Source organism: Ips typographus, linkage group LG6 (genome assembly GCF_016097725.1).
Source record: "Ips typographus isolate SLU linkage group LG6, UJ_Ityp_2.0, whole genome shotgun sequence".
In the NCBI taxonomy this organism is placed as follows: domain Eukaryota; kingdom Metazoa; phylum Arthropoda; class Insecta; order Coleoptera; family Curculionidae; genus Ips; species Ips typographus.
This window is the reverse complement of record NC_138427.1, coordinates 3,706,367-3,733,168: the sequence shown is the minus strand read 5'-3', so window position 1 is coordinate 3,733,168 and position 26,802 is coordinate 3,706,367. Positions and strand designations below refer to the sequence as shown.

The following is a 26,802-nucleotide window of genomic DNA, read 5'->3' as shown; positions in this document are numbered from 1 at the left end:
TACTTTGTGATTCAAGGACTGTAACGTATTTTGGAATTTTTGAAGAATAAATTTTCTTCCGAACATCTCATCAGTGAAGTAAATTATAAAAAGTAAATCAATAAATATTCTTCTGAAACCATAATTCTTTTCCTAATTAATCAAATAATGAAATCCAAATAATAGAAATCCATATAAGGAATAAGAAAGAAATGTAGATCTATTAAAAAAACTCTACATATTATGTAGTGTGTTATCATATGTGATTTGAACTGAATGTAAGAGTGATAAATAGAATTCCCTAGTGAATAAAACTTAGTTTAAATTGTCACTAACCGTTGAATAATTGAGGTATAATAGAACAAAATTTAAGTACTTTATGGTTTGCTCTCTATAGCAACGACCACAATGCAAACATAATATACTTATGTTAAATATCAGTGTCACCAGTTAGATTATTCAATTGCGCATAGTTGTTCGATTAACTAAACCGTAAATAATATTATTACTATTATTACATCAACAAGCAAAACTGTAACATGATATAAAAATTATGCACCGCTTCGTTTGTTCTACACATATTAAGGCCGTTTTAGACTATTCAATTATTTTTACAAAATTTTGAATAAATTTCTGTCTAAGGTAGATTGGATAGTGTAAATTGGGCCGAAAATGGATTAGGACTGAAAATTGGACGAAAAATAGAACCGGTTCTATTTTTCAGCCAATTTTCAATTCGGTACTCCTAGGAAATAAGCATCTGTTTGGCTACTTGCAATGTTTGTGGCTAAATAATTGTAGACATGCATTACCAACTACAGGGTGCCCGTTTTAGGAGCTCCCACCCCGTTTTAGGAGACCCCCATGGTGAGGATCTCCGTTATTTGAAGAGATACAAATAAGTTTGACTGACAGTGGGCATCAGTCAAGTTGGAAAACACTTTCCGGAAGTATTTGGCAATATTTTTCCTAACATCTTTAGTAACATACATACGTTACGTTAATATACGAAAATTATATGAATATTGAAGCAAGCAAATATGCTGATGCTTTGGTGAACTAAAAATTCTCAAAGTCCTTTAACAAACAGTGTGTTCAAAAATCATAGTTTTCCAATCCAAGTTCGTGCTGCAACATCAGGAGATCGCTCCAGCTCCCTTGAAAAGACCGTATGGGGCAATCTTCTCTAATATGTCTGATTGTCTGGTTTGGAGCTCCGCAGTCACATCCTGGAGACTCTACAGCACCCCATCTGAAGAGTGAGTCTGCCCACCGTCCATGACCTAAACGAGCTCTGTTTAGTTGGACCCACAGTTTCCTATCTAGCTCTGTACCTGCAGTGTCGAAGTTGTATCTTTCCTAGACTATTAGGAGTCTATTTCCTCGTAGAGTAGGTATATCTTCCTGTACAGGTAGTTCTAGATTATCCTGTATCTTACGGTGCTCTCTGAGCAAGGCCTGGGTTCTACAAATTGCAGGAGGGTAGATGTTGCTCAGCAAGGGAAGCCAATAAGTGGGTGCTGGTCGGATTTGCTCCAGTTATTAATCGCATTGTATGGTTCTACTGGACGTCGATCAAATTTGTGGGGCAGCTGTTTAGCCATACTGGAGCACAGTACTCGGCTGTTGAGAAGACCAGCGCCATGGACGATGTACGCAGGGTGTCCGCTGAAGCTTCCCATGTTGTACCACAAAGCCTTTTGATGATATTACTGCGTGTTTTTATTTTAGCAGAGGTATTCTCAAGGTGTTTCCTATAAGAAAGAGTACGGTCGAGGGTGACGAAAGGTATTTCGGGTGCTGGTTGTGCCGAAGAGCGTTTCCATTAAATTGCACGTTGAGCTCCCTGTTTGCCTGTTGGTTGTTCAGATGAAATGTACAGACCTCAGTTTTGCTTTCACTGGGTATAAGTCGCCACCTTTTAAAGTAAGAGCAAAGGGAGATCTAGATCTTCTGTGAGAGTTGTCTCCGTCTGGTCAAGATCTTTGGCTCTATAGGTGAGAGGGATATCATCAACGTAGCAAAATTTTTTCGACCTGGTTTCGGGCAGGTGGTTACCCAGGTGTATCAAGAACTCCGGGTGCAGATTATCCAAGCCAGGTGCTTTACCAGGCTTAATTCGTTTCAGTGCCTCATTCAGTTCGGGCCATGTGAAAGGTGCGGAGAAATTTGAGTCGTTTGGACATCGTGCTCTTAGAGATGGAAGTTATCATTTTATTCTGGTGGTGTGCTGTTTTGTCACGGGCTGTACTATACTGTGTCACCACTACTCTATTCAACCACAAATAACATTTGATAGCACTAAGATACGACTTCGAAAATCGAGCCAGTTTACTGGTGCACCGTGTATACAATCATCCTGTGATTTTTATAAACTACACCATGTATAAACAAGCCGACAATCGGCAGTTGCCAAGGTCATGAACACCTACTTTACCGAGCGCAAGTAATGAAAGAGAGTGATATTTTGATAAGCGAATAAAAAATAATAAACGAATTCAGCCTTGAACTGGTTTAGTCATTAGTGGGAATGATTAACTATCATATGCAGGAAAATCGCGATTTCTGTTAGTAAACAGCAGTTTTGTTCGTTAGTTTTGTTGTTATAATCTACCTTCCAGAAAACTGTGTTTAGATCAAAAGATGAAAAGCCATGCTACACTTTATTAGAGGTAAAAAACAACTTTAGATTAGTAAGGTATAGTTAATAGTAATAAACTGTTTAGTAGCACAATTTCATTTTAGTGACAATTTTAGTATGATCTTACCATAAATCGACCCAATTTTTTTGATCTGCTATTACAATTTACAATCTATTTCCACTTTAGACTTTGGAGCCGTTAACCAGGTTTATCTACCTTCAAGTATTTAAATCATAGATAAAAGTATAATACAATACTTATGACTAGTATCAAACGGTCAGTCACTTAAAATAAAACAACAACATGGTGGTTTTCGCGCTAGGAAGTTTACTGTCTATTTACTTTGTGCCTTGGAATTTCCTGCTGCTTTGCATAGTGTTTCTGGCAGCTATCGGAAAATCTTTAGGTGTGAGACGATTGTATATCAGAACTTTGCTGTCAATATTTGAAGTAAGTTGTTCTTGTTACATGAACATTTAATGGAATATTGTTATTTTTACCAGTATGGAAGGACGAATATCGAAAATGCTACCAAGCACAGACGACGAATTATTGCATCTGATTCGGATGATGAAGGGTTTGAAGAAGGGCGAGTAACCAGTGAGGATGGCCAAGCTATTATAAACAGGACAGCATTGGAAGTTGAACCTCCATTAATAAGGTGATATTTCCATTATTGTTGCAATTAGGGAATATTAATTTATTTATTATTAGTCAAGTGTTTGGACAAAAGTTGAAAGTGTGTCAAATGACCTTTTGAAACCTCTTTTCATCATTCTTCTACATTCAGCTGGATTTCAGGGCTTGACCACTATGTAAGATAATTTAGATGCTGTAAGGAAAAATTGAAACATAGTGCAAAAAATATATGGTTTTTCCATATTACTACATGTTAAGGTCACTTCTTATCTAGAACCAGTAAGGATATTAATACAATTTTAATTTTTCTGGAAGCTAATCCCTTAGTAAATTCGAAAATTTGGCATATTTAAAACCTTAGTTATCTGGCAACACACTCACCGGGGGCTTTTGCTATATAAATTTTTTTATATTAACACTACAGGGTGGCCTAATTTGCTTGTTTTATATGAAAACTGCCAGAATTCATTAAGAAATTTAAATATCTTTTGTTCTGTCCTATGTATACAGATTCGCACATGGAACATGGTATCTGGTATACTACGTTAATTTCACTTCAAATGGAGTTTTCGCTTTTAGTTTAGAAAATAATTTTTTTCTAATTATGGCATATAAAGTGACACTTTTCAAAACTGATTAGAGTGACAAAACGTTTTACTTTATGTAACTAGTTACATAAAGTGATCACTTTATGTAACTGGTTAAGAAAAGTTCATTTCATCACTCCCTGTTTTTATGCATTTCCGTAGAAACATATGGGCGACATCCATCATAACATGTCGTTGTCACTGTTTATACAAGGTGCTATGAAAGTGAATATTTGTGTTAAATCACTTTAAAAGATGGTTTTTACCACTTTTTGGTCAAAATTAGAAAAAATTATGTATGCAACACGTTTCGAAAATGTCTTATTGTGTAACTCATTCAAATTGTAGGACCTCGCTGCGCTCGCCCTACAAACATTCATTCGTTACACAAAATCGAACTTTTCTTAACTGGTTACATAAATAGCTATTTAGAGTATTTTCATTCTTAAACGCATGGTTGATCTACAAAAACCTTTTTAATTTTTAATTATTAATAATTTTTAAGTAAAAACTATTTTTGCCAAACTCTTACAATAACGAAGTTACAGGGATTTGTCCAAAATTTGAAAAATAAAAGAAAACAAAAAACCATAACAAAATTCTGTTTCATTTCTGTTTGAACCATGAAAAAATACCCCGGCAACGCTTTTTTGATTTTTAAATTTCATAATGGTTCTGATAGTTTCCATATAAAACAAGCAAATTAGGCCACCCTTTACATTTCATACTTTAACACTATCAATTTTGTAGCCGAGAAAAGGAATTAATTCTGGTGCCGCAGCTTACTCCTGGCAAAAGTTCTACATCCAACAGTGAGGATAAAAATGTAATATACTTTTTCCCTTAGACAAAGAACATTTTTGAATTTAAACATTTTTCAGAAAGAGATTAACTTTGATTTGAAACATTGGCTGCAAGCGTTCGACTATATCAAAAGTGGCATTGAGTCAATCATTGAGGATGAAGTTACGTCTAGATTTGAGGCTCAAGAATTAAAAAATTGGAATTTTCTTACGAGAACCAATCGCACTTATGAGTTTATATCATGGAAACTGACATTTCTATGGATATTTGGATGTTTCGCCCGGTACTGTCTACTATTACCTATCAGACTCTACATATTCTGTTTTGGTGTAAGTATATTACCCTTTTGTATTATTATTTATGTTTTTAAAACGTACGTTATTTTTTTATAGTTGTTGTGGTTAGCAATCACCACAGGAATAGTGGGACAGTTACCTGAATCTTCTACCAAACGTTGGTTAAACCATCGTTGCTACGTGATAGCGTTTAGAATTCTCACCAGATCTCTCTCTGCAGTAATAAACATTCACAACAAACAATGGCGACCTGAAAGAGGATCAATTTGCGTTGCTAACCATACTAGTCCCATAGATTGTGTTATCTTGTCCAATGATAATTGCTACTCTCTCATTGGCCAGAGACACGGTGGTATTTTGGGCATTATTCAAAGAGCGTTGCATAGAGCTTCGCCTCATATATGGTTTGAACGAAGTGAAGCACGCGATCGCGGATTTGTGTTAACCAGGTGTGTTATTCTAATACAGCACGTGTTTGTACTACTAATTTTGTTTCTGGAGGTTGAAAGAACATACTTCAGACTCAAAAAATCCTCCCATGCTTATATTTCCGGAAGGAACCTGCATAAACAACACATCAGTAATGCAATTCAAAAAAGGCAGCTTTGAAGTAGGATGTCCTATTTATCCAGTGGCCATTAAGTATGATCCACGCTTTGGAGACGCTTTCTGGAATAGCAGCAAAGACTCCATGGGGCAATATTTGTTCAAGATGATGACTAGTTGGGCAATCGTTTGTGATGTGTGGTACTTGCCTCCAGTTCAACAAAAAGAAGGGGAAAGCTCAGTGGAGTATGCTAACAGAGTCAAACACTTGATCGCACAACAAGGAGGTTTAGTGGATTTAGTGTGGTAAGAGCAGTTTTTAAATTACTATATGTAGGCTAAAAGGTATTTTGTAGGGATGGTCAGCTGAAACGATCAAAACCGAAACGTGAATGGATGGAGAAGCAACAGGAAAAGATCAGTCAAGTATGGAAAGCCGAGTGATTAGCAAATATTCTGTGAAAATAAAAGTGTGTTGTTGAGTTAAGTATGTTGCCTAATTTTCTTTTGATTAAATTTTGCCTTTTCAGCTAGTGCTGTATACAGCACAACTCTTTTTTATCAGTTGAATTTTAGTGCTCTGAATGATGTTTACAAACGATAAAAGACTCAATTTTTGGATATTTCTATAGTAGCTTACCGTTTTCAAAAACACTTGAAGGCAAGCTGATATTTACGAAGTAAATAGTCAACATTTTTATGCTAAACAATAAACAATAAGAGAAGCTGTCTTGTATCTACTGAGTAAACTAACATGAGTAAAAAACCATGAAACTACAATAAGCTAAAATCAACCGGTATTCTACATTTATTATTTATAATTTTACACACTAAGTACGGTTATTTGTGAAAGAAACGTTTTTTTCCCTATAATGGGTGTCGAATGTTTTTATGGATTTTTGCCTCCGACACATCAACATCCACCCATACATTAAGCCAGTATTCTAGATTTGGTGGCCTCATCTTTACTTCTCATTCACAGAGTTAGGCAGAGGTGGCGCTAGTTGCTGCATCAGTTCAAATAATAGAATATGTGTGATCGCTCATAAAACCTATAGGCATTTTTTTTGGAGCGAAAATGATGTAACTTTTAATAAATATATCCATATAATACACAATATATTTATTTACTTACCTATTTGACTAGAAACACAACAGTTCTGTCCTTCTAATATGTAAAAAGAAAGAAGCGTCTCAAAAAATTGAAATAATGCCAAAAGAGCATAAAGAAAACATCTACGTCACAAAATAGGGTATTTTCTTTCTATTATAACATATTTAATGGCATTGTTTTCAATTTTTATTTGCAGTACAAGCGGCAATAGTTTGTATAGTTTTCCTATGGAAACATCCAGATTGCCCCACCCTGTACACATAGGTAAATTCAAGTCATTATATGTATATACTTTAACAAGATATAGTTATATTTCAGGCATTATTTTGCCATTCAATATTCCTAACGGTTTCCATTTCATCGATTGCACCATGAGAATGTTTGTGTCCTCAACATCTCTAGGCAATTTCCATAAAACCTGATCATTATAAAAATTGTCGGAACTTATTTCTCCCCATATCTTCCAGCGAATTATTAAGCCTGTAAAAGGAGTATCTTGTATTGCTAATCAACGTATTGCAGTTTTACTGTGCAAACTATTATATTGATAGGAGGGATGAATATCCCTTACCAGAAATTACTCCTGAAGCTAGAGCATTCAAAATAGTAACCAACAGAAAAAGAGCTTGGTAACCTGCTTGCTCTTGGGGACTTCGTCGGTTAATATCAGTTTTCACAGTTGTTACCTAGGGAAGGGAAAAAACTATACATAGTATGACAAGAAGACTTTTTTGCTTTTGAGTCTTACTACAATTATTGCTGCTAGGCCACCTAAAATACCAGGCATTCCATGCAGATTGTGAACACCACAGGTATCCAGTACATTCAATTTATTCTCCAACACGTCCTGTTTTTAATACAGTTTTACTATAAAACCAAACATTTTTGGAGTAGTCAGACCGTCATTATTGTGTATCCGTAAACAGACAAGCAACCGGCCAACAATCCAAGAAGAATTGCACCATATGGATATTCCAATAGATGGGCACAACCACCAATAGCAACTCCACCAGCCAAAGTAGCATTTTGAATATGCACCTAAATCAATCATTCAGTGATACTCTGTATGTTTGTAATTTTTGTTTTACATTCAGACATACAAAAATATTTACACAAATAGAATATAATTCATTCCTTGTTACTTATATTTTTATATGTAAAACAATAATTTCTCTAGTTGTATACGTTGAATCTGTAGGTGAAATTTTCTCTTGGATCCTCTAGAGTCTCAAAGTTAGAACTTGATTAAACGTTGATCGGTTTACATAACCCTCTGCTACAAACCTAGACTTCCATCCATCTATTAGGTTTAGTGATCAAGTAGCTCTTGTGCATTTAAAGCAGTATCCAGTAAATATTTCTGGACTATATAAGAACCTAAACATAAACTGACTGATACCATTGCATCCAAAGAGTTTGTTCGTTACATTGCCAAACTTAAAGAGATGTGTGTGAATATCAGTAGTGATCAGACACTGATCATAGAGATTTTGTATTAAATGATGGCCACATCAATCTTAATCAGTGAACTACAGATGTATACTTCATTTTATACAATTCGTCAAATCTGCGAGTAGTAGTATAACATAAACTAACTATATCAAGTTTGTTCTGATCTGAAGCAAGTTGGGAGGCAGCAAAACTAGTTACGCAAGAAGAAGCCAATGACAAATAAGTGTTGACGATTGCCCTGTGAGCCTGTTCATCTTCCAGGTCAATGGAATTAAAGCTTGGCCAATATACCCATAAGAATATTGTTCCTGAAACAAAATTTATTTTGCTTCAGTCACAACCCTCAATTGTTAGTATACTTACCAATCATTGCTAAAATATTGGAAATGTACGATGCATCTGTAGTCTTTTCTTTAATAAATGTCGGCTTGTGCTTTAAACTGGAATAGCTGGCTGCCAATCCAAAGTAGGCTCCAAAGGTGTGAATTGCAATAGAACCTCCAACGTCTACTGCCTTAACTCAATCACATTATAACAATATTAAAAACTGGTAACAATGCTAAACAACCTTGAAATACAACTCGTTTAGTACATTATTAAGGCAAAAAGAAATAATCTCCAATATGCCTAATATGAGTAGTTGCAAGTGGGTGGTTCGGCCCAACAAAGCTCCCATGGAGATGAGAACAGTAGCGGCAGAAGCATCAGCGTTGTACAAACTGAACTCAATATAATAAGATTATCAAGAAACTACATTAATATGTAAAATTTTACCTTTTAAGCCCGATTTCAATTTTATAGTTGTCGTTCATTTCAAACAAACCTCTAAACAATATGCTCCATTGCAGAACCAAAGCAGCTAATAAGAAGTTGAAACCCACTGCGCTGTATCCGTATTTTTTTAAAAACACCATCAAAAATCCAAATCCAATAAACACCATTACGTGGATATCTTGGAATACTGAAACATACAAGTTAGTTAGTTAGTCGTGATTTAGAGTTAGTTCACTTGCTTAAGCTATCATAATATCGTTTCAACACAACAACAGGACCTGTTAATCAAATTTGTTGCACATTTATTGTACGTTTTAAAGTAATAAAAACCTAGTCAGAATTTTCCAATACAAAGCAGCACTGAATAAGGATGATAATAATATGCTAACGTGTCGAATTTCTTTGGTCCTTTCTTCTAGCGCATCTTGTAGGTCCGGAAAAGCTCTTCAAAATGCTTCAAACGTGTCAAAGGTAAATATTTCGTTTCTTGTAATCTGAGATATTTTTTCATGTTCAAATTACAACGATATAAAAGTAAGTAATCTAGTATCAGATTAACCAATAGAATATTTGTTTTTTTTTTATAATAAAATATGTACTTACAGCTGTAATCTGTTCTTAAAATCACCTTTTGATTTGGACTGTAAACTGTCATAGAGGCATATAGAATTACTAGAACTAATTGCATAGATAACATAATGCCACCTTGGTTGGTCATGATTGAGACAAAGTTACACTACTAGTAAGGTTTACACAGTAAATTTTAACTTGTTTCGTGATTAAGGGCAATTTTCTTACAAAAAAAATCTGTTTGTGGCTTTGAAGACTTGTTTTTCGGGCCGAATTATTTACATCAATAAATCAAGAAATGTTTCCCTGTCATCACAAATATACTTTGGTGGAGTCTTCAAGGAGGTACTTACGGTAAAAGCAGGCAGTTTTTCTTCTCTAGAACGTGGCAATTTCATATTTAGGATCCACTGTTTTGGTTTTTGGCTACCTTATTTTATATGATGATTATAGGCGCCATATTCAATTTCTACTTTTTTGAATGGGGTTATTTTATTAATGATGGTTTAATTGCAATATCGCATAAATAACCAGAATTTTTATATTTTGATGGGACTATTTAAAAAAATTGACACTTTTCGTTTTCTCCTCTAAAACATGCAAACGTCTTATTTGAAGTGCGACGTTTCTATTTTTCACTATCAGCTTTATTTTATTTAAATACAATATCCGACCCTAATGCGGTTTTTTAAAGCAGATTCTGAATTTCAGATTCCTGATTTAGTTCTTAAAATTTCCCCAGAAAAGGCCTGATATATTCCAAGTGTATTTAGCACCCCCAGTAAAAACTATAAAAACTAGGTTGGCAGAAAGAAAAAAGTAAGATGGGATGGATGGAAGACTGGAAATCTTACCTTTTTTCTCTCTAATTAAGTTTAATATAACCGTTTTTTTTTCTTTTACAACAACTTGAAACTTTTTAAAACAATATTTTGGGGAATTAGGGACTTATTAAGTATTTACAAAGTTTTTCTCGCACTATTTTGTTCTCGAAATAGAGACTTTTCCGCACTAGTGCAAACTTACAGATATTACATATACAAGGTTTGTCAAAAGATTTTTCAAACATCCAAAAGTTCAAAGTTGCTCAAAACTATTTGCAGAATTTCGATCACATTCCGAAAATATTTAAGGTAGTTTGTTGGAAAAAACACCATTATTGAGTATAGCTCTTTTATTTCAAGGTTAGGACGATTTTGGTAGTAATTTTTTAAACTACATCAAATGGCGGTTTCAGTTGTTTTTAATTACATACAGGAAAACCCAAAAAGGAGGGTTGGTCAGTCCCTAGGAAATGACCCTGAAGATTTCTCATAAAATGAACATTTATTATGTAATTAACATGTTTCATACTATTGCTGCGCAGTGTATATTATTTAACGTTCTAAAATCCTTTCTTAAATTCTTATGAAATTGAATTATTGTTTTAAATTCTACATTACAGAGTGAGTAATATTTTAATCTCTGTATACTAAGGGGAACCCTAGTAGAACCCTCCTATGCAAGAAACTTAGAAATGGGTAAAACAATCTTTAGTAGGACTGTCCTAAATTTATTGTGTATTATTGTAATGGATTGTTGAAATTATCTTTTCTTGAAGAAAGAAAAACAAACAAAAAAATATAGGTTGACCTCCACAAGGGGGATCGGGACAACTCAACATAGCGTCACCACGATCATCGATTTACCGCAACGGGTCGCGCCGGCGTCGCGACGCTTTACCGGCCGGGCGTCCGCTCAGTCGCGTCTTGACGTTGAGATGTGCGCGTGAAACTATTTCTCGACTCTCAACACTAGACGGTGCAGATCGCGACAGTGTATAGTGATTTTCAATTTTAAAAATCCTTAAATTTCTAGTTAGTGTTCAACTTTGACTATGAAAACCTTTTGAGTATCCTCAAAGATTCATTCCAGGAACATAAAGTAAGTTAACGCTTTACTTATTTAATCTTGGTAGGTCTGGTAGCTTTGTAGGTCACCAAAAAATTAATTATTGCTAAGTAAAGCACACGAGAATGTCATGTTGGTGAATGTTTCTGTCATGAGCAAAAGTTTCGTTCAATAGGTAGTTGTGAGTGTCGTGTCAACAATTTTTGGAACTTTTTTTATTGAACCAGGGCCACAAGGTTGCGCGAGAATAACATCAAAGACCTTGATCAGTGCCAGTACCTACAAAACTGCTAAGACCGATTTATTTTTGTGGTGATGTTTTGTTGTTTATTTATTATCATAAAAGGCACAAAATGTGCTTTGTCTATTAAATTCACTATCAAAAACGAACCATCCTATAAACTGCATGATAACGAAAGGATAATTTATTACCCTTGCATTTTTTTAGGTCCAAAAATAAACTTAATGCGATATATGTACCCACGTTTCTTAAAAGGTTTTACTATGGAAATGCGAGTTGTCAAAGTTTAATTTGAAAATATTGAGTTTTATCAATAGTGTTTCAAGATAATTTAGTCAAATTCGGTTACGATCAATAGCTGTTGTTTGATCTTTATTTCTAATTCCTGCTTTAAAGTTGCTCAATTTAAAGTTAAAGCAAATATCGTTTTAAAAATTTCGATTTTTCCTAGTACTTCCGAAAAAAACTGAAATTTTGATTTTCGGTTTTTATTTTTTTCTAACCTTATTTGAAGAAATATCCCAAAACGGAAATAGTATATTATGTTATTAGGCGTAGAAAGAGGGCGATTATTGTGCTGAGCTAGGAATTGTTCATCTGAGCGAAGCTTCTGCCATAAATGAAATTCCTGCCCCTTTACTTCATGGTCTACATTTAAAGTAGGTTGTTGTTGTGGGTTTGTTGAAATTACTGGTTCTCTGATATCATCTGTGGTATTGTTCTCCATTGGTATTAAATTACAATCATTTACATCCAGAATTTTCATTGCTGTGTCATTTTTATTTCTTAAAGGTCATATTTGTAATGACGACCCATTTAATCTTGAAATAGATAAAATTCTAGTAAACGATTACATTAATGACCATAAAGAGAAAACAAAATTATTGTATTCAAAATTGAATTCAGATCTCATGAATAATAAACAAAAACTCATTGAGAAAAGGAATGAAAAACGAGACGAGACTAATATTTTTCAACCTGATCAAAAGGTATACATTAAGAAACACATAAGACAAAAAAGTGCTAATAAATATTCTAAACCTGTTAAATTAACTGGAACCAACCCTGTAAGAAAGGTAGTTTCTACCGAACGACAACCAAAGGTTCACATGGATGCTTGAAAGGTTAATCGTCAATGTAGCCTTCTGCTACAGTTGTAGACCTCCAACCACCGTGTCTTTTCAATGAGCAAATGTCTCCACCATTATCTACAAGAAGAGTTGCAGAGGTTCGGCGAAGGCAGTGACCAGTATATTCTTTGACATCAGCCAATTTCAAAAACAACGCTATTTCCTTGGGAATACTTGAGATTTTGTGAATACCCATTACAACTCTGTGGCAAACTCCATTTTGATATTTAATGAAAAAACGATCTGTATCAATAACATCTGAACGAAGAGACAAGTATTTTTTACAAATATATATGTAAAATTCTCCAACAATTGTAAATGTTCTGGGCTTGTAATTTTGTGTGTTTGGAATTTTAACCAGAATTAATTTTTCCATGTATTCAATATCTTGAATTCTCAAGTTTACCAGTTCATTACGTCGACATGCTCCTGATATTCCGTATATTAAAACAACCTAAAAATGTTGAATATAGGTATTAAAAAAAAATAATAAATTCATTTTTGTTTCGGATCTCCTCGTCTTGGACTCGGATGATTTTTAAAACCACTCTCGCTCATGTTATTTGTTAAAACAAATTACTTAGAAACTCGTTTTTCCGGAAAAATTAAATGCACTAGGGATATTACCCCCGATTATTTCCTTCCTATCAATTTTGACCAATCGCTATCAAGAATTAGTATAACAAATGTAAATTTTAAGTGGAAAAATCACTTAACAACTGTCAACTTAGCTGTCAGCAGTTTTTCCGGAAAAAAAATTCGAAAAAATTTCACACTCCTCACAGCAACATAAAGAATAGTGTTACCCTTCTTAGCTTGAAAGTTATTGTTCTTATTGTTTTAATTAAAATAAAATGTTTATTTAACTCAGGAAATAACCTTACTAAATATCCCTCGTGCATACTCGGACTAAATATGCATCTATTTCATCAATGCCTACGTTTCTCCGCCCATCCCGATTGTCTGATTCTTTGTCTGATTATCTATAAAGATACTTTTCGTGTTGTTTGCGAGCCTAGTTTTTGATGTAGTTTTGCGTAATTATTTTTGTTCTAATGTGTAGTTTTGAACCATTTTACCATCTAGGTAAGTTTTAACAAAGAAACAAAAAGTGAAAGTCAATGTAACTGTAATGTAATTAGTTTAATCACATTATTTTAACATGGTGCTTTAACAAGTCATTTACTTATATTGCGTCCTTTGGTTTTGTAGCCCTGAAGATGAAGACCCCCTTAACGTCTCTTATGTTGTAATTGTTGTTGTAAAAGGCCTCTAGTTAATGCTAACAGGCCCCTGGTTCAGTTCTTGTCACTATCCACTTAGACTAAACTCCTCATATTATAGGTTTTTAAGATGCTTAACAGAATAATAAATATTTGAAAAACGAAAAATCTATTTAAATCAAAATAAAGAACAGTTTATTAAAACTTTGCGATATTTTCTAGCATTTTTGTGAAGACGAGTTCAGGCCAATGTTAGCCAGGTACTGGAACAGCTATTTGAAGTAGATATAGAAGCGGGGACACCCGATGCCTGTCCCGAGGACTGAATGACGACCGAGGACGCGAGGGGCGGCGCCCGACCGCCCTCGCCCGCCCTCAACACTACTCTGGTGGCTGCCGACATCCTCATAGACGCTACAATCCATCCCGATTGTCTGGACACCCGAAAATATTGGTGTTTTTTGCTATCTTCGATTTGCACGTTTCTTGCCGGATTATGTATTGTTTTGGTAAGTTTTTCTACTAATAAATAAGACATTATGTCGATCATACAATCAATAAAAGGTAGAGTTCAAGAGACTAAAGCTTTGTTGTACAATAGTGGTTCAACTTTTAAACCTAATTCAAGTCAAAAACGTCATTTTGACTGCATTTCATATGACAATGTTTAACTATCAGTCAACTGAATCTGTCTTGTCATTGTACAATCGAGCCTTAATGTTAAAGTTAATAATAAGTCAATGAAAACGTGGGAAGAGCCAGGGGGTCCTTTATGAGATTTCATAATGTCTTCATTAATTGCAGAAAAATTTTTTGCTACCCAAGGAAGGATAATTAATCTCTGAAATTTAATCAAACTCATCGACAATTTGTCCACCTTGTATGTAGTGTCTTGCATTTTATAACAGAATTTCCACATTATTGCTTTAGGTTTGTAAGTTAACCAATAAACACATGATTCATTTTATTGACTAATATATTCATGGTGAAGAATAATCATACTTTTTACACTGAGAATTATAATTAGGTGACTGCTTTATTAGTCATCTTGCACACGTATGGAATGCTGTCGTAATAATAGAACATCATAATTTCTACAACGTACAAAGTGGCGCAAAACAAAGTCATCGGTTCGTCCTTTCGATAGAATAGAATTTAATGAAAAGGTGATTTAGAGTGATACAAAGTGGTCAATGGCATGAGATACAGCTAACAAAGAAAGCATTTAACTGTGTCGTTGCCAAATCAGTACTCAACATTCAGTATCTAAAGAAAATATGCAGTTATATTACCTCGTGGTTTTTAGTTTAGAAACATATACCAATGAATGGTTTTAAGAAAAAAACTTTATATAAACATATGTTCAGTTTGAGTTATTTGAAGAACCAGAGGACTTATAAGTTTTATATAATTTGAATACTCAAATGGAGAAGTTAAAAGCAAAAAAATCCTAATATGTCCTCCTTCTGCAAGAATACATGCTTTACAGTGACGAACTACAGAAGTTTCTTGAATCAGCAGCAGCTATGTAAATTCTAGTCTAATCTTCTATCTAAAAACTGCCCTTGTGTGAATTGTCTCTTGGTACAGAATCTGTTTCATATCAGCCCATAAATAGAAATCCAGCAGATTTAAGTTGGGAGATCGTGGTGGCCATAACTTCCACAGACCACGTGACTCTCCACGATGATGTGGGGTAACATCATGCTGGTACCAGATATTTTGGATTACATTGAATGGTATCCTCAAGTAAAAAGTTTGATGTCCAAAAAATGTTTGTATGCAATCTCTTTGGCCTAATTGCGTGCGGATTTTGTAATACCCAAACTTGTTCATTATAGAAATTATTTATTTCATCTTGTGTAAAACACCATTCCAGACCAAATAATATGTGATATAAAATCATTGCCTAGAGCATGCTGCTGCAGTAGCCAATGACAAAACTCTATTCGCTGCTCTGCATGTCCTGGACGAAGAGATTTGTTACTACCATGATAACAGAAAAAACAACGGTACCGACCTTTTGTAGTAAATGAATCTCTCCCTGAAAAAAGTTCTCTAGTTATATAAATAATTAAAATCGGACATTTGTTTATATAAAATGTTTCTCTTAAAATGACCTCACCTTATAGCTTTTTTTCATTATTAATTTAATAGATACACAGTAACATTAATGATTCCCGTAACATGAAGAAGTATAACGAGCTGAGGTTTACGCGGATTACATTTTATGGTCTACATAACATCGCGATTACTCCTCAGTTTTATAATTTAAATGACATGCGGTGCCTATTTGTGTTAATCTAGAAAAATCCAAAGCAAACTAATTATTTGTGCTTTTTGTGTGTGTTTTCAGGTATGGCGTCTCTTTGCGTTCATCTGTTGTCGCAAAGAGGCCGAATACGGGCCCAACGACCCCAAACAAAAAGAGCAAAAAGCTGCTCGACAGGGGAAACAGGAGTTCGAGGGCACTTTTATGACTGAGGCCAAAGACTGGGCAGGAGAACTTATCTCTGGACAAACTACCACTGGTCGCATACTGGTAAGCTTATGTTTAGTAGCGTTTTGCATTTTTTGAGAATACTCAATTTAAATTTAATCCAAAAATGTTTTGTTAAAACTTCAGTAAATTTTTTTTAATTGAAAAATACCATATTTTTTCACTCATATTTTGTATTCCAAATAATAAAAACTAAATTTGTTATTTGTGGGATAGGCCAATTCTTGGATCTTAAAAATGATTAATAATTTTCTATTAGTTAAGTAGTAAGTTGATAATAATTATCTGTTAATAAAGGATCGTAAATAAACTTAAAATAGACTTTAAAGATAGACCCAACTTTACTTTTTTTAATCATGATCACCTATCGGATATCGATTTTGATCGGGTATCATTTTCACCGTAATTGAGCTAATAAGCCCATCCCTAGACATACATACACATTATCGCCAGGCAAATATTAAAAACGTAAAAATAGAGAACAAAAAAAGTGCGGCAAAGTACACTTTTCCGCACGGTCGTAGAAAAACAACATATTTTTGGAAAGTAAAAACAATTGCCTCAAGGAATACAGGGAATAAATATATTTAATATGTTTTCATAATCCAAAAAACTAAGAAAATAAGAGTAGTTGTTTTAATGCAACACGACGATAATATTCTGTTGTATGCATAGAATGAGACATCAGACATCAAATAATATTTAAATTATCTCAAAAACGGTAAGAGATAGGCATTTCTATAAACTATAAATTTTTGGTGTAACACATTCAAGTTCATGATTCAAATTTAGCTAGAGACTTTAATATTTAAATAAAAAGTGGCTTCTTATATCCATCTTATCGACATATTCCTAATATTTTACTTAAACTAGATTTCATAAACTCTTTCATAAGTAGCAAATTAGGTATGTAAATTTGGTCTCCAAACTAAAAATCAACAAAGTTGTTTGCGCCGTTCTGGTTACACCCAGCTAAAAATATATATCGTTTATAATTAGACTCGTGTGGTATATTTGTGTATAAATACCACGTACTATACGGAAACCACTTTGCAAAATTATCTCGTCGTAATTTTGACATATTAAATCAGTTTGAAGCACATCTGATTTTACAATGAACTATTTCTATCACTATTTGAGTTATTTATACACTTCAACAGTCCAGCAGTTGGTTTCCGATAATGTAAATACATATAAACTTGATTATACAGTTTCTTCTGCACTTTCGTACAAATTGATCGTTAGGTGATTGTTTACGCTTAGAGAAAAATCAATCAACAAACTTAAACTCGAAAGCAGTGTTAATTAACTCAATATAGCTGGTAATTACAGCAGAAAGTGAGAGCAGTAAACAGTGTTTGAAACGACCTTTTGCCCTTTTTAAATGAACGTTCCAAGCTCTTTTATTAAAAATGTTTGTTCTTGTTCATTTATTAAATTTCTTCACAAATGAAGGTTTCTATAAAGTAGTTTGCTATTACCGGACTGAGAGGACTGCCTATTTCTACACCATCATTCTGTTCAAAGAATTCATCCTGCCATTGGAAGTAAGTGGTGGTCTGAACAACTTGGCGATGCCCAGTAGAAGTTCTCGTTCTATCTGCTCCATAGCCGTTTTCATGGGTACCATAGTGAATAAAGACAACAAAGACAAACAAACAAGAAGTGTTGAAAGGTACTTTGCTCATACTTCCTATGGCACTAACGTTGGGTCTCAGTGGTACATCCGGCTTGTGTATTTTAGGTAAACCATAAAGTCTGGGTTCTGACTTCTTGAGTTTCGAGATATCTTCAGCAGTTGCTTTGTGGTCCTAAGTATTCGAGCTGTTGGGTCAAGTGGCAACTTCTTGTAGCTTATGAGATCCAAAAGGGCTGCGATTTTCCGTTCGTAGTCTGTTGTTGATATAATCACTGTTGCGTTTCCTTTAGCAGCAGGTAAAACAAGGATCTCTTTATCTTGATTGACTGTTTTAACAGCTGTTCTGTCTCCAAAAGTGAGATTGCTTTTTTTTTTGGAAACGAACGACCTTTTTTTTGCCCGGATAACTTTCATATTTCAGTTGTGACCGGCCGTGAAAGCCTTCATGGTCTGAGTTAGTAGTTTGTTTACCCATTTTATATTTCCAGATGCAAATTAGACAAACTAAGTATGAATCACGTTTCGGAACTCCTATTTAATGTAACTTTCTTTGTGCAACTCGCTCGTTTGGCAAAAATCTGTTTGTTACATAAAAGTGTATTTTTTTGTTATAGTTCTTGTTTTGGTTTTCAGGTGGTGTTGGTGTTCATTTTAAGTATCGCCTCACTAGTGATATACTTCATAGACGCATCGTAGTAAGTATATCTATTAATATTCTGGCTTCACTAATATCGTGTTTAGCTTTAATTTAGGATTCCAGTGTAGAACAATGAAAAAGACATTTTGTTTCGTTTTATTTGTCAAACATTTTTTTAGTTCATTCTAAATCAATGTAGCTATAGATGTGCTAACATTTTTTAAAAAGTTTGTAAATATTTTTTTTTATTTTTTAGTTACCATGCTGGGTAAATATTTTTTGTTACTAATTCTTGGACGTGCAGATAAGTATTTGATCACTTTATGGGACAAAACTAATACTAACCAAATAAAGTAATATTACGATATATTATTTGTCTAACCATTTTTGCTATTGATGTCCGAAGCACTAACATGATTTGAATTTGAATAACTGCTTGATTATTTATTAAAATGCTAATCATTTATCTACATTTTGAAGAGAATGCCATCTAATTTGTGTTGAAACATGGAGGAGTCACTCGAATGTTGGTTTTATATTGTTTTCGAAGCCGGTAATGACATTTTGGCACTTTGTGAGTATAATTTCAACCCTCAAAGGAAGGTTCTAATTGGCCAGACAGTAATGTCATAGCATGTTATTAAAATTAACTACTACAGGTGGTTAGAGATTACAAGACATTATACAGGATGGACCATTACTAATGAAATATCAAGCTACTTCAGATGTCTTACCTACTGAATTGAATTACGCCGAAAGTTATTAATTATACATCACTACTGTACTTAAACTTAAACTCTTGTTTTTTTATTAACGCTGAGTTATAATACAAATTACTGTAAAGTCAAATAACTGGCAAGACCTCGGAGATTACCACAAGATTTCAAGATGTTTTCAACTTTAACACCCTGTATTATTGTTAATATCAAGTTTTGCCATATTTTTGAAACCAAAAAATTACACATTATCATAATAACCATTGTTAGGTACGTTTTTTTGGTCCACTTTTTAGTGGTTTCGTTTGTTTAAATTAACTCTACATATGCACTTGTTTTTAGCTTATCTCTTCTTTTACAACTTAACTCAACTAGAATTTTTACTCTGTATAGTTAATCTAATAATAATTATTTCTCTTTCATATTTCAAAATTAATTCGATTTGGATTTAATGGAAATGTTTCTTTGCAGTGAAGGAGTGGAACATTGCGAAGAATGGAGTAAAAACATAACTCAACAGATAGATCTTGCCTTCAACATATTTTTTATGGTGTATTTTTTTATACGAGTAAGTATCCACTAAGAAGTTTTAAATACACTACTGATTCTACTGTACTACGTATTAATGTAGTAGGTACTGAGCAATTCTGTTATTGTTTTAGAAAATATACAAATCAACGCTTTATAACCTTTAAATTGTTAATATGGCGAAAATCTAAGTAAAATGAGATAAAAGATATTGCCAGGAATTAAAGTATGTACTTTAAAAGGACACCAACTAGATTTTTCTGGTGGCAATCTGATTTAATCTGTTACCGTTTAATCTTGCCAGCTTAAATTAAGTCTAGAACCTGTAACTCATTAAGTTCAATCCTTAACAAACGCTCATGCCATTATTAAGATATCAGAAAGGAGAGTTCAGGATCCGGTGGTTGATGACCTAATCACAGACAAAACACCAAAGAAAAACCCATAGACCAGACGTGCTCAGAGAGGCAACACCTGTTCATCTAAAGTTATAATTCTTAAACACGACTCAGAAGTGTAAAGTTTCTTTAAATTATTGAACCCTCCCAAATGAGGCACTTTGAAGGTAACAAGTAGTAGGCTAACCTAACCTTTCCAAAGTTCCACCAAAAGACCTGGGGTTTTCCCGACACGTGGGTTCCAGATAAGTACTGGGTTATTACAGAAGGTTTCTTAGTTGCTTACTATGAAGATGCGATGGTGGTTTTGCTTATGCCTCTCTGAGCAGAGTTCCACAACACGATCTAGCAGTTGTTGCAGATCTCCAAGACATTCGAATCGAAGACGTTATGATATAAGCATAAAATCCTACAAACTACTCAATGACGAGAATATTTTGTGCCGATATCATCAGACACCAGGGGGCCTATTCTTGAACGCAGGGAGTAGAATTGCCAAGAGAAGTGTTGATAGAATGTGACAGAAGAAGCTGACAATAGCGGGTTCCTGTCACATTCTACATGTCTTTCTCTTGATAATTCCCTTCCCTCGTTGCAAGAATACGCACCCTGGGCTTTACTGTATACTCAGTCCTATTTTTCACGTAACATTGTCAAAACGTTACCTTTCTAATACATTGTTACATTATCTCATTTTACTTTGATTCTTGCCATATGTAATTTTAATTACTGAATAATGCCAGTTTTATTTGACTATTCATATTATATTTACTGGACACTCTAAACTTATATAGAACTACTACTGTTCGGTAGCAATTAGTATAATAAACACTCTAAACTTCCGTGAAGTAACGTGTTGAAAATCCAATCAAAACAAGTTGATAAACAATAAAAAAATTAGAACCTGTCGATGAGGGAACATTTACTTTACGCTAAAAAAATAATCATTTAACGAGTATCGAACATCGTAAAGAGTCTGGATGTTTTTTCGGACTCTAATAAAATTGTAATAGTCTCTTAAAGTGTTTATATGAGCGGCACTGCTGAACAGTTTATATTTCAAAGTAGTAGTTTATCACTTTGCAATTAATTGTGAGAATAGAGTTTTAATATAGAACTTGATATTTTATTAATTAAAACACAATTTGTTTCAGTTTATAGCAGCTAGTGATAAATTATGGTTCATGCTAGAAATGTACTCGTTTGTAGACTATTTTACGATACCCCCGTCCTTCGTTTCCATCTATCTGGATCGAACCTGGATAGGTAAGTGTCCCGTTATTTTATTTGGTATTGGAAAACTATGATCTAATTTTTTTTAAGGTCTCCGATTTCTTCGAGCTTTACGTCTCATGACAGTGCCGGATATTTTACAGTATCTCAATATTTTAAAGACTTCCAGTTCCATTCGTCTTGCTCAGTTAGTCTCTATATTTATATCTGTATGGCTAACCGCTGCTGGAATTATTCATTTGGTAAGACATTTGAGTTTTTCATGTCTTCTTTAGCGTGAAAAATTTGGTTTCAGCTCGAAAATTCTGGAGATCCATTGGACTTCGACAATCCCCATCCGCTGCCTTATTGGACCTGTGTCTATTTTTTGATCGTGACAATGTCCACGGTAGGATACGGTGACGTATTCTGCCACACGGTTCTAGGACGAACTTTCTTAGTATTTTTCCTTCTTGTTGGCTTGGTAAGTTAATTTTATCTAATATTGCCTTGGTGATTTTTTTTTTGCCTTTTTCGAACACTACGAACGTCAAAGAGAGAGCTGTGATGTCGCCTCTTAAGCTTACAGCTTTCTCCTTTCGAAATTAATCAATTTTCCATTGAATTGACCGTTTTAAGTATAGCGTTGGTCTACGTAACATAAACAATACATACCAACATGTTTACACTGAAAATTAAGTTTCAAAAATCTTGCCTTAATATCCACTTCTTTTACTCCTTCGTCCACGACCTTTCCTTTCAAATTAAAAGAATATAATAGCAGCCGTAGATTTAAGAGTAGAACATATTATACAGATCAGAAAATTGCATATATTATATTCTTTAGAATCAATGTCAGCATGACCAATGTAACAGTCCGCACTGCCCTGTTGCTTCAAAGCTTTTGGCTGAGTATGTTGATGTTATGTTACAAGCTTTTAGCTAAAATATTGTATCCTTGCTAAAACTTAGGGGTGGTTTTTGAGAACTAAAATTGACTTTTTACTATAGAAACAATTATTAAATAAAGTCAATGTTGGTCTCTTTGACTTTATGCGTGTATATCTATACAAACCCCGCAAAACATACTATTTATAAGCAGAATAATGCATTTGAAGATGATTTTCAGGCAATTTTTGCTAGTAGCATTCCCGAAATCATAGATCTAGTAGGTACTAGGTCCAAGTACGGCGGCGAGTACAAGAGAGAACACGGAAAGAGGTATTGGCAACCAATATAATGTTTAAAGAAAATGTGGTTATATCGTGCTCACCATTATGTTTGCCATATTGTAACAGTCTCATCACAAGCATGTTATTGCCATATTTCCTTTTTTGCTGTTCGCGGAGCAACAGCCAATAATGTACAGTTTTACGAATGAATGATTGATGAGCAAATTCAATATGAATATAAATATAGGAACATGAAGAACTTGTACTTCGTCCCATACCTAAAACTGCATGCCGCAGGAAGTAATAAAGACTAACCGTTGTTGATTTATCTTCTCACAGCCAGCCCGCACAACATTAGTTTTTGTTTAGTAACTACACATACGTTTGTACTTGTACCCTTATATTTATTTGTCTGATATTTTTCTATTCAATATTAATAACAAAACTCTTGATAATCAAAAAACTGTAGTTTTTACGTGAAGAGAGCAGAAAGAAGAAGATTACGCCTGTGGCTGAAGTTTGAGGCATTTATTCAGCTAAGGGCACAATTCTTTTTCCTGTGGTACGTATTTACAACGTTTTACACACAATACGTTGTAGGTACATAGCATATACTACTTTCACTATTCAAAATCTCTCACACTCAAATTGTTAATATTGATATTCACTACTACGATATAATACACACCCAATACAACTAAACCAAGCTTTCCTATAAAATACTTTTACCTAAGACCGCCAGTGGAAATAGCCAATTACGTAATGACCCTCGTTACGCACAGTTGTAAAAAACGCAAAGTTTTACGTTCGGACGTAAACCAACTGATCTAATCCTGGAGAAAATTGTTTTCGTTTTATTTTCTTGCTTTATCAAAGAATAGTAGATAAAAAATCTTCGGGTAATACATTGATCATACGGTTTTAAGTAAATTTGTTTAGAACTAGACCTTCACCTGTAACAGCAAACACATCAAGTAATATTACTGAATGTAGTGTTTCTATTACTAATAATAACTCAACTGAGGTATACAGGTGTGGTGAAACTAAAACTGGTGTAGTTACACAACAGAGAAACATTGCTAATTGCATGCGCGAGACAAAGACAAAAAACCTAAAGAAGAAGGAAAAGGAGGAAGGAGGGAAGGAAATTTTGCTGCAATGTTGTCAAATGTCTCTCTGAATTCGTCGACTAGATTACTTAACAGCAAAATTGCAAAATTTGGTGACTAGAACATTCCTAATCATTTTCATTGATTTTGATGTGTAAATTAGTCTAAAAACTTAGTCTCAATAGGCTAATAACAAAATTACGTAACTAATCCAGTAGATGAGTTCACATGAACTTCTGACAACATTGTCCCGAAGTTTTCGCGTACTTGACTAGATATTTTATTAAGTTTTTTGTCTTTTTTCGGTCGGTTATACGGTTTTCCTATGGCCAGTTTTAGTTTTACCACACCTGTATAATATCAGTAATGTAACGCTAGTTGTTCAAACGTTTACAACCAAAGATCATTTGAGCGTAAAACTTTTCGTTGTTCTTGCGTGGGTTCTCAATCTTGCCCCGGGCGTAATCCTCTTCTTTCAGCCCTTGAAACGTAAATAACTACTTTGGTGAACAACATTTGTATTCTTTTTTTCTATTTTCTTTTCAACAAGTATCCAATCAAACCCATATCAAACCAAAGTGGAAAAATATCAGGCTTACATACGCGTGCTGCAGTTTACAGTACCTATAAACATTTTCCATTCTATATGAAACCGTAGTTCTTGTAGATTTGTGTAGTACCAGTAAACTTGAACAAGGCACATTGAATGACCCATTGTTAAACACATACTGACTTGTAAGACTAGCACCCTTCTGCCCCCTTAACAAACACTCCTTCATCATCTTTCTATCCTTCTAATGGAATATCCTCTTTCCTACTTTATCATTCATCATCCCCACTAGACTGTAGTCCACACCTTCAAAATACACACACTTTTTGTATTTATCACATACTTAAAACAGTGTCATATATGAAGAGCTTTTTTTCTACCCCTTCAACATATTACGTATGAGTTTTCGCTTGGGGTGAAAAAGGAGCTCGAAAAAAAGTCCAGTACGATACCTGGTTTGTTCCTTACGCCTTAGTCGTGAATTAACAAAACTAGTTTAGAGTAAGACTTTAAAAGAGTTAATTGGGGAGCCTAATTGGGGATAATGTGGGTTCTCTGGTAGGCTGTTTTTGCCAGTTGGATCCCGGAGATCACAGAGTTAGCGGCCAATCGATCAAAATATGGTGGGAAATACAGCAAAGATATCAGGCGCAGGTATTCGATGCAGTCACAGACCGAGTTTGGCACTTTTTTAGAATAGAAAGCCGATATGATTTCTTTAGGATGCGTTAACTAATTAACGTGTGCTAGTCTCGTGCATCTACGCGTAAATGTATTTTGGTTACAGCTGTAGATTTTTCCATGTTTTCGGAATATTAGGCGTAGATACACAGAGATGTGAATTTACCTCACCTGCTATCATTACAAATTCTACAAAAAAAAAAAAAATTTCATACGCCGATTGGATATTTTAAGAACTGTTACTACAATTGGAATTAAAAGACGGATAAACATGCTAACTCAAGTCATTTTATACTTAAGCTCAACTTTGTTAGAGAAGAAAAAATATATCTATTTTTTATTCATAATATGAATAAAGTGGTCCAAGAACAGCTACTTTTAAAAAGGCTCTGTAAAAGGTGTGAGCTTTATAACGTTATTAAAAGAAGATAGCCGTTTCAAATCGGTGCGCTTTTCGAAGATGGAAAAAACTTCGTAAATGACATGTATAAAACTCGCATAGGTGTTTTTTAGTTATTTAGTTTTGTGTATTAGTTATTTAACCAACGACGGTTTTAATGGAAGCGATTAATAATTGAAATAGTTTTCATGGGTTCAAAGCATTTCTATAGCCATGATCATGGTTTTTCAACTTGGATTTTTATATCATTTAATTGACTTATTTTAATTAAGATGATGTGTCCTATGTTATGGTTCAATTTTGGAATTTAGTGAAAATAGCCAACATTTTTTGTTTTAATAAAGGTATTATTGAAAATACCAAGATAACAATTCTCTGTTAAGTCATTTGAAGCTTATTCACGTGACATCATTGCCATTTTCAAAATTTTTGACACTTTCTTGATTTTGATGAGAAAACTGAAAATAAATAACACTTTACCACTGCCATTCATCATATGTGTATGTAATATATAATGAGACACAAAACTTCAGTTTTTGGAATTCATTATCAGCTTTGTTTTTGTTCTCTTCTTTATATGTTTTTTTTATTAAGGTAAAGCTAGGTTTTTGGTATGTGTTTTTCACAAAGAGATGATAGATTAGGTTAGATTGCGTTTAGTGTCATTATCTGACAATTTTGCTAATGGAAATAATATCACGTGGACTAGTGTCATGTCAAATTTCTCCTTATAACCGAGATCCCCATAGTGGGGCTCCAAAAACGGACGCCCTGGTAAAGGAAGAGTAGCTCGTTTTGAAGACACTGTGTAGGGTTTGGTTCTAGCCTAGAGGAAACACATTTCTATGATAACTCCTATTTTTCCGATTTGTCACCAGAAATTATTACATTTATTTAGGTTGTTTGAAGTTAGGAATGCACTATCAAAGTGTACAAAAAGATCAATAGTAAGTCATGCAACATGTTCAAGGAACGCTTGGCTGATGAAACATTTCACTGCATCCAATTTTACTTAAAATAACATTTAAAACACCAATATAATCCCAGCAAAAATTCTTTTGTGGTGTTTTGATGTTAGTCGTGTTACTTAGAGTACTATAACTTTTTATTTTGGTTGTATTCACTCAGTCTCAAAAAAAAGTGTCCAAACTCGATAAAGTTGAGCTTAAGTATCTCAAGAACCATTTTCAATGCTTTTAAATAATCAGTTAAGTAACCAATATTTTGCAAAATAGACCTGGCCTAACTAACGGCATGTCTTAGAATAACCAACAAATATTGTTACAGAATGAAGTTTCTGTGGTGGTATTTGTTGATTGAAGTCTTTTCTATGTTTACTAGATTTTTTAATAATTTTTTTGGCATGCTGCGCT

General features: G+C 34.0%; 3 protein-coding genes and 2 long non-coding RNA genes across 8 annotated transcripts in view; 3 read left to right on the top strand and 2 right to left on the bottom strand.

The window, feature by feature from the left end:
* Positions 1-178: 178 nt before the first annotated feature.
* On the bottom strand, positions 179-2,275 carry LOC145730153 (uncharacterized). The gene is made up of 2 exons (XR_014178552.1): positions 1,314-2,275; positions 179-1,262 (listed from the first exon to the last, which is right to left on the bottom strand). It is a non-coding gene; the product is annotated as an uncharacterized LOC145730153 (long non-coding RNA).
* Positions 2,276-2,432: 157 nt separating this feature from the next.
* On the top strand, positions 2,433-6,631 carry LOC145730150 (glycerol-3-phosphate acyltransferase 3-like). 2 transcript variants are annotated; one of them, XM_081981189.1, is made up of 9 exons: positions 2,433-2,651; positions 2,808-3,071; positions 3,125-3,282; positions 4,598-4,673; positions 4,729-4,980; positions 5,044-5,396; positions 5,449-5,799; positions 5,850-5,963; positions 6,024-6,631. In XM_081981189.1, exons 2-8 carry the CDS (start codon positions 2,925-2,927, stop codon positions 5,935-5,937), a joined length of 1,425 nt encoding a protein of 474 aa, XP_081837315.1. In that variant the 5' UTR covers positions 2,433-2,651; positions 2,808-2,924; the 3' UTR covers positions 5,938-5,963; positions 6,024-6,631. The 2 variants fall into 2 exon arrangements, with proteins under 2 accessions (XP_081837315.1, XP_081837314.1); XM_081981188.1 differs by lacking the exon at positions 6,024-6,631 and having other exon boundaries at positions 5,850-5,980.
* Positions 6,632-6,682: 51 nt separating this feature from the next.
* Positions 6,683-10,207, bottom strand: Rh50 (Rhesus blood group-associated glycoprotein Rh50). Of its 2 annotated transcripts, none has more exons than XM_081981191.1 (9): positions 9,757-10,207; positions 8,834-9,020; positions 8,628-8,778; positions 8,423-8,573; positions 8,204-8,367; positions 7,508-7,645; positions 7,356-7,454; positions 7,179-7,293; positions 6,683-7,087 (listed from the first exon to the last, which is right to left on the bottom strand). In XM_081981191.1, exons 2-9 carry the CDS (start codon positions 8,998-9,000, stop codon positions 6,915-6,917), a joined length of 1,158 nt encoding a protein of 385 aa, XP_081837317.1. In that variant the 5' UTR covers positions 9,001-9,020; positions 9,757-10,207; the 3' UTR covers positions 6,683-6,914. The 2 variants fall into 2 exon arrangements, with proteins under 2 accessions (XP_081837317.1, XP_081837316.1); XM_081981190.1 differs by lacking the exon at positions 9,757-10,207 and adding an exon at positions 9,437-9,699.
* A 927-nt stretch (positions 10,208-11,134) lies between these two features.
* slo (calcium-activated potassium channel slo) overlaps positions 11,135-26,802 on the top strand; it is a 42,345-nt gene continuing 26,677 nt past the window's right edge. The window contains exons 1-9 of one of the 2 annotated variants that reach the window (XM_081981555.1): positions 11,136-11,326; positions 14,110-14,396; positions 16,244-16,429; positions 18,660-18,721; positions 19,851-19,947; positions 21,460-21,571; positions 21,629-21,780; positions 21,834-22,001; positions 22,647-22,738. In XM_081981555.1, coding sequence (XP_081837681.1) covers positions 14,214-14,396; positions 16,244-16,429; positions 18,660-18,721; positions 19,851-19,947; positions 21,460-21,571; positions 21,629-21,780; positions 21,834-22,001; positions 22,647-22,738 — 1,052 coding nt within the window. In that variant the 5' untranslated portion in view covers positions 11,136-11,326; positions 14,110-14,213. Of the gene's footprint in view, positions 11,327-14,109; positions 14,397-16,243; positions 16,430-18,659; positions 18,722-19,850; positions 19,948-21,459; positions 21,572-21,628; positions 21,781-21,833; positions 22,002-22,646; positions 22,739-26,802 lie in introns of both variants that reach the window. The other variant, XM_081981556.1, reaches the window with a different exon arrangement.
* On the top strand, positions 25,011-26,316 carry LOC145730376 (uncharacterized). Its single transcript, XR_014178608.1, has 2 exons — positions 25,011-26,214; positions 26,262-26,316. It is a non-coding gene; the product is annotated as an uncharacterized LOC145730376 (long non-coding RNA).

Bases quoted from the DNA above. Each gene is read 5' to 3' on its own strand.
- LOC145730150 (XM_081981189.1), top strand. From the start codon at position 2,925: ATGGTGGTTTTCGCGCTAGGAAGTTTACTGTCTATTTACTTTGTGCCT. The intron at 3,283-4,597 runs GTGATATTTCCA...TCAATTTTGTAG, and splicing joins GTTGAACCTCCATTAATAAG to CCGAGAAAAGGAATTAATTC. The intron at 4,674-4,728 runs GTAATATACTTT...AACATTTTTCAG, and splicing joins CCAACAGTGAGGATAAAAAT to AAAGAGATTAACTTTGATTT.
- Rh50 (XM_081981190.1), bottom strand. From the start codon at position 9,551: ATGACCAACCAAGGTGGCATTATGTTATCTATGCAATTAGTTCTAGTA. The intron at 8,368-8,422 runs GTAAGTATACTA...ATTTTGTTTCAG, and splicing joins CAATATTTTAGCAATGATTG to GAACAATATTCTTATGGGTA. The intron at 7,088-7,178 runs GTAAGGGATATT...CTCCTTTTACAG, and splicing joins AGCTTCAGGAGTAATTTCTG to GCTTAATAATTCGCTGGAAG.